The 6,480-nt window shown below is 51.2% G+C and overlaps 1 protein-coding gene across 1 annotated transcript in view; it reads right to left on the reverse strand.

The window, feature by feature from the left end:
• LOC123377552 (transmembrane protein 47-like) overlaps positions 1-5,967 on the reverse strand; it is a 29,408-nt gene extending 23,441 nt beyond the window's left edge. The window contains exons 1-2 of the mRNA XM_045030598.1: positions 5,955-5,967; positions 4,678-5,097 (exon numbers count right to left, since the gene is read on the reverse strand). Coding sequence (XP_044886533.1) covers positions 4,678-5,097; positions 5,955-5,967 — 433 coding nt within the window. The remainder of the gene's footprint in view (positions 1-4,677; positions 5,098-5,954) is intronic.
• Between the last annotated feature and the right edge of the window lie 513 nt (positions 5,968-6,480).

Here is a 6,480-nt window from a genome sequence, read left to right on the forward strand (position 1 = left end):
AGAAGTGTAATGGGATCTTTAATAGCTACAAGGTGCTTCAGCACCTCAGCTTCAAATCTCACCCAGAAAACAATCTCCCAGGAGCTGAGCAGCCATTGGAACACCTGTTCTGAACCGATTCAGAGGGACATCTACCTTCTAGAAAGTACCAACTCCTACCCCAGCTCTAAAGCCGTTATAGGAGGGCCTGTCTGAAATTCAGCAGACTTTACTAGATGATGCAGAGAAGAGCCACAAAAGTGAACATGGCTTACAGTGAAGGACTGAGCTCACTCTGTTCATGTTATGATTATGAAGGATGAAAATCAAATTGAAAACAGCCTAAGTACCTTCAGGAGGAGAAGACACTGGGTCCTACTGGCTCTGCCATCTCCCGGAGAAAGACAGAACAAGAACCCATGGCTGGAAGCTGATGCCAGACAAATTCAAATTAAAATGAAGGCACAAGTTTTTAACAGTGAGGTAATTAACTTTGGGAACTGGTGGATGCTCCATGTCTTGGAGTTTTCAAATCCAGACTGATGTGTTTGGCTAAAGCATCTTCCAGAAAGACAAGTTTATAGGTTCAATAAAAGGGTAACTGGTGGAGTTTAATGGCCTGTGCTGTACAGAAGGTCAAACTAGACCTAATGCTCTCATCTGGCCTTAAACGCTACAGTGCCCTAGACATGAAAGTCAAGCAAGTCCATGAAAAGAGAATGAGCCTTAATGCAGTGAAACTTCTGTATCGTTAAGAGTCTGAATTCAACTGGAGAGCAAGGACTGTGAATACGAGCCAGCTAGTGCTGCCCAGAGAATCCAGATGGCCGAGCACTAGTTTACACGGCTGAATGAAGTACCAGTGGGCAGCCTCAGAGACGTTACTCAATTCCCAGGCTCTGACATGGTCTGGAGTCAGCCCCATAGAGTCACCTGTTCACACCCACTGCTGTTCTGTCTGGGAGGAGCAGCAGCTGTCCAGTTGCTTTGTGGGAGATTGAGGCAGACAGTCAGCTGAAGGGCTTGGTATAAATCTCAGGGGTAAGTTCAGAAGAGAGGAGGCAGCATAATGAATGGTGCACATCTGCTCCCCCCTCCCTTTGACAATACAGCCTCCTTCCCTGAACAGAAACAAATGAACACACTTTCCTCCAACCCCCTTCCCCATTTCAGCTCCTCCCCGATTTTCCTGGCTGAGTTGCTGCTAACAAAAAGCAAAAGAAAAGAGGTTACAGTGTGAGCTCCCCTTCTGCCTCTCCCTTTCATTGCTTCAGTGCCACAACTCCTGCCCTATTGTTTCCCCTCTCCAAGAAAACAGACCCCATGGTGGGGAGCTCAGAAGCTTCCCCCTCACCTGCCATTCTCCCTCCCTTATACAGCCCAGCTGTTTATGTTAGATAGCAAAACTAGAACTTCACTATGAAGCTGTAAATACATCTAAGCAGCTGATCATCTTCACCCAAGACCATAAAGGAAGAGACAGGTAAGGCAATAGCCAGAATAGCCTGGCTTGATCTCCACAAGAAGGAGAAAAGAGCTCATATACAAGCACCTAGATTGGAGCCAATATCCCCGTGTGGACAGATTACAGGACTATGAACTCTCTTGAATTCTATGCTTGTTCAGAGGTAAAGATGCCTTCTTAGACTTTAAGGCCAGCAAGGACCATTATAATCTGACCTCCTGCCCTGCACAGGCCAAGGAATTTCATGCAGTGATTTCTGCACCAAGCCCATAGCGTCAGTACATCCTGTAAAGCTATGCTGAAGTGAGTCACTCTAGTCACTCACTCAGCAGCAGCCATCTTCCCCCTTTCACTCACTCCCTGCCATTTGAAGCAGGAGAGCAGCAAGAGGAATAGCAGGGAGTTCCCAAGGCAACTTGCAATGGAGCTTTGGGGATGCAGCCCCTCTTCTCTGGATACAGCAAGAGAAAGCAGGGCCGCCCAGAGGGGATGGCAAGTGGGGCAATTTGCTCCAGGCCCCGGGCTCCGCAGGGGCCCTGACGAGAATATAGTATTCTAAAGTATTGCAACTTTTTTTTAATGGAAGGGCCCCCCAAAATTGCTTTGCCCCAGGCTCCCTGAATCCTCTGGGTGGCCCTGAGAGAAAGCCAGGATCCAAACCCCTGGAGCACTGACTGCAACCCCAACCCTGCTCAGAAGACTTATTTTAAACAAGGCTGGTTGACCCAGCAGAGCCAAGTGCTGATGGAGAGGCTCTGGGAGACAAGGAAGTTGAGATAGAATGCATTAGTACACATTACTACATATATTGAGACCTCAGCTATGCTCCCTGCCTGCCTGCACCATCAACCACAACTTGACCTGATTTATGCTTACTTCATTTGCAGGAGGCTGGGGACCCCTGGGAATCAGGGTAGTGAGCAGAGGAAACCCAGATGAGACATTTTTAGCGGATGGACAATAATCTCTGCATGTCATTTGAAGGCCAGTTTTGATTTCCTCCCCCAGAAGTAACAGCTCCATAAAATATTCAACTAGGGACCTCAAGATAACCAAGACCTATAATGGCTGTAAACGGAGAGGTGTGCTGACACCAGAGAATGGAGTTTGCAGCTACCTCATCTCTGTTATCCTGTCTTGCATTGAGTTGAGATGGCTCATGCTGTGAACATCTGTTCACACCTCCAACATATGAATTCCTATCTTGAAAGATCAGTGTGGTCCATTTAATCTGTCTGGTCATGCCAGTGCTAGATTCTTCAGAAGAAGGCATCATACACCTGCTGTCCCATAAGGATCATTTCTTCCTGACTGCATCTGATCAGCTTCTGCCCTGAAGCATGAGGATTGAGAGCCATTGTCATTTTATCCCAGCTAGTGTCACTGTAGTGAATTCTATTGTTTGTCAGACAAACATGCAGGGCTTGACACTCCACTGGGTGTTCAAAATGGATGTAAAATGCCAGCAAATCAGAATTTTCCACTCTGTGTTTTACATCCACATTGCACAGGTCTCAGTGACAAGAAAAAGTGAAAGGCCAGTGGCGAACCAGGCCTGAAATCTGCTAAAGGGACATTTTCAATGTAATGAAATTTACAAGACAGACTAATGATCACTCTAACCAAAAGATTTGCAAAATATTTCTCTATTGTTACTTTGTGTTTTCAGTTTCTTCAGAGGAAACAGATTCCCCTGTTTACGTAGGTCTTTTGCACAGCTACAATGCAGCCTCCTGAATGGACCATGCATTCTACTCAACATTGAGATGGCAAATGCTGGGTTACACTTTCTCTCCCAGGGCACTGCCTCAGTGCCAAGTTATAGGATGGGATGGGCCAAGAGCCCAATAAAAAACTCTGCTGGTACTAGTCAGTAACATTTCTCCTGTGAGCCAATGGCAGCCCCATTTGGCCTGGAGTTACTAGTGCAACCTCTTTGTAAAGTACACGTGCTGTTCTCCCCTGCATTGGATGCCCTATGCTAGGTGCAGTTGCGTATGGAGTCCCTGGCCAGCACAGCTTCAGGAGTTTTCCATGGTGAAGCTCCCACCAGGACCTATACCCCGCTGGGTGAGGGAGTCCCATTAGAGAGGGCACTGCACTCTCAAGATGCATTATTTCATTGCCCAAAACCTTGACAGCCAATAAGTAGATTCCAGGTGCTTTGACTTCAGCTTATTCAGGCCAAGGAGCCACCCTCAAATTGGATTCAGGCTTCTCACTTATTAAGTGGAGCCCAAAGCACTTTATTAAAGCAGGTCATTATTCCCATTTTACAGATGGGGAAACTGAGGCACTGAGCAGTAAGTGACTTGTCTAAGGTCACCCAGCAGGCCAGTGGCAGAGCTGGGAACAGAACCTAGGTCTCCCAAGTCCCAGTGCTCTGTCCACTAGACCACATTGCCTTTTACACTTTAAGTTGAGGGGAGGGAGGTTTGACCTTCTCATGAATTACTCTGCTCCCTCCCCAGAGCCTCCCATCCCTTAGTTACTCCCTTCCTCTAACACTGGGCATATCTGCCAAGAACCCCATCGTCTCCTCAGGAATCACATGATCACCAAAGGCAACCCCCTCTACATCATCCCTTTCTCCCAGCCGCCCACAGTCTCTTTCCATGCTTCTCCCGGACAGGCGACGCATGCATTCCCCGCTCTCCCTCTGAGCAGGCCCCAAGGCGCAGGGACAAGCTCTGGGCCCCCTTTATGCCTCCGCACTCCAGGATTCATGGTGCTGCCATCAGTTCGGAGTGACGATACCCAGAGGGCTCCTGAGAGCAGGGCGTTTACACGGTTCCAGCTCCGGATGACGTAGCCCACAAGAGTACAGCCCACCAGCAGGCTGACCACGCTCATGTTCGCTCTGGCTTGTGCCACAGGACGCTGGCGCAGCGTCTTACAGACACGCTGTCAGTGCCACTCAAGCCCGTTTACACAGCTGCTGCGAGTCTCTGAATCCAGCTCCCCCTCCACCCCTACCGCTTCGGGCCAGTCTCAAAGCTAGAGCCAGGCTAGTTTACTCTGGGGACGCACCTCCTGCCCCCTCCCCTTCCCGGGGCTTTAGCGCCCAGAGGTGGCCCCAGCAGCCAGCCCCGCCGCCCTCAGCCCCAGTATAACCATTGCACACTGGGGCGAGGCTGACCCCGCGGACAGCCAGGCAGTGAGAGGCAGGGCCAGGGACCGCCCCTTGTCCCCAGCGGCGCTGCCCCCGGACATGCCCCCCGGCCCCGCTCTACCTGTCCTCAAGGTGCTGAGGCAGTGCCACACGTCCGGGGCCCGTTTACACGCCTCCCACAGCGACAGCGAGCCGCGCTCCGAAGTGACCCAGGCGGGGCTCAATAGGGCCACCACGTCCAGCGCCAGGGCGACCAGCAGGCAGACGAGGGCGATTAGCTTGAAGGGCCGGAGGACGCGAACCTCGCCCATGGCTATGCTGCCGCCGGAGATCAGGGGTCCGCGCTGCGCCCCGGCCCCGCACCAGAGACCCGTCGGGAGCTGGGCAGTCCCGAAGCGCACAGCCCAGCCCCGCGCTCTGCCGCTACTGGGGCAGCCCAGGGCCCTCGGGGTCCTAGAGCCGCCCGGTCGCAGCCCGTCCCCTCGCCTTGTGGGCCGCCTCCTTTCCGCAGCTGCTATTTCCACCCGCGTTGTCTCGGTCCCTGTAACCCCCACCCACGTGTTGTCTCTCCTCCTACACTTAGATCAGAATCTCTCTGGGCAGTGCTTGCCAGGCTGAGCCCCAGCACCTCTGGGCTTGCCAGGCTGAGCCCCAGCCACGTCAGTTATGAATGTCAAAAAATTGCTTGAGCCCTGACACCTCTTTCATTACAAATTAAGCACGGTCATTGGGGCACTCTCTGTTCCCTCTGGCTCTTTACAGCACCTCGCAGATGGGGGGCTCACTCCAAGACTAGCCCTCTTGGGAACTTTGGGGATACAAATAAATAACCCCCGTTCTTCAGCCTACCAGGCAACCCACCAGTGAGATTGGTGGAGGAGAGAGATAGGAGTTTCCCTAATATTGAAGTAAGACTCACAACTCACCTTTGTGATATTATCCCCCTCTTACAGCTGGGGACAGAGCGGCACAGAGCTCAGGCTAGAGTATTGGGAAGGGACTCAGCACCAGCGAGCAGGGCCACATTTTCAAGACTGCTCAGCTCCCATTTAGTCGCCTAAGTAAGTGGTGTGTTGGATACTAAGCTCTTGAAAATCTGGTCACAGAAGACTTCCTGCTGTATGGTCTATTAGTTAGAAGAGGTACCCCAGCTCCCCTTTCCCTACTCCAGGCACTATCAGAGTCAGACAGTTATGATCTGGCCTATGGCTTCTCTCCGTCTTTCCTGGATCCTGGGCTATGAAATTGAAGAGTTTGTGCTAGTTGAAATTAATAGGGTCAGAGACGCTCCAGGAGAAATCCAAGGCTTATACCAGTTTAACAAAAATTAAGCCCCCCCTCCATGTACCCTTCCCCCACCCCCACAGAGTTCCTCACCAACCCAGGAAGAAAGCATACCCAGCCTGCCCATGTTGGGAATCCAAGGGATTGTCTTGCCAGACACGGCCAATAGCCAAGTCAGATCATATCTAGGTAGTGTAGGATTAACAGCTGGGGTGTCAAGTGCCTCATAGACATTGTGCAACTGCGACATATACAGATGCCTCCTTTCTCCCATGAACTGCTCAGAGCGCTTGATCATACACAGGTTACTGTCCACCCCAGAATGTATTCCAGCAGGGAATGGTTCTTGCTTCTCAGCAGTTTGCCTCAAACTGCCAACACTCAGCCCCCTTCCATGCTCAGTTTGCAGTCCTCTCCCTCCTTTACCCCATTCTCCTGCTCAGTTTTTATTCTCCTCTCCTCCCTCCACTTATTTACCCTTAACCCTCACTGCTGTTCCCACTTGGCCTTAGCTCTGGGCATCACTTAACATTTGCATCACCTTAGCTACCTCCACTCAGGGGTGAGAGAAATTCTCTCTCTCTCTCACACACACACACGCATGCGAGCGCGCTAGAGGTAAGCTAAGCTAATTCCCCCT

Source organism: Mauremys mutica, chromosome 9 (assembly GCF_020497125.1).
Source record: "Mauremys mutica isolate MM-2020 ecotype Southern chromosome 9, ASM2049712v1, whole genome shotgun sequence".
NCBI lineage: Eukaryota > Metazoa > Chordata > Testudines > Geoemydidae > Mauremys > Mauremys mutica.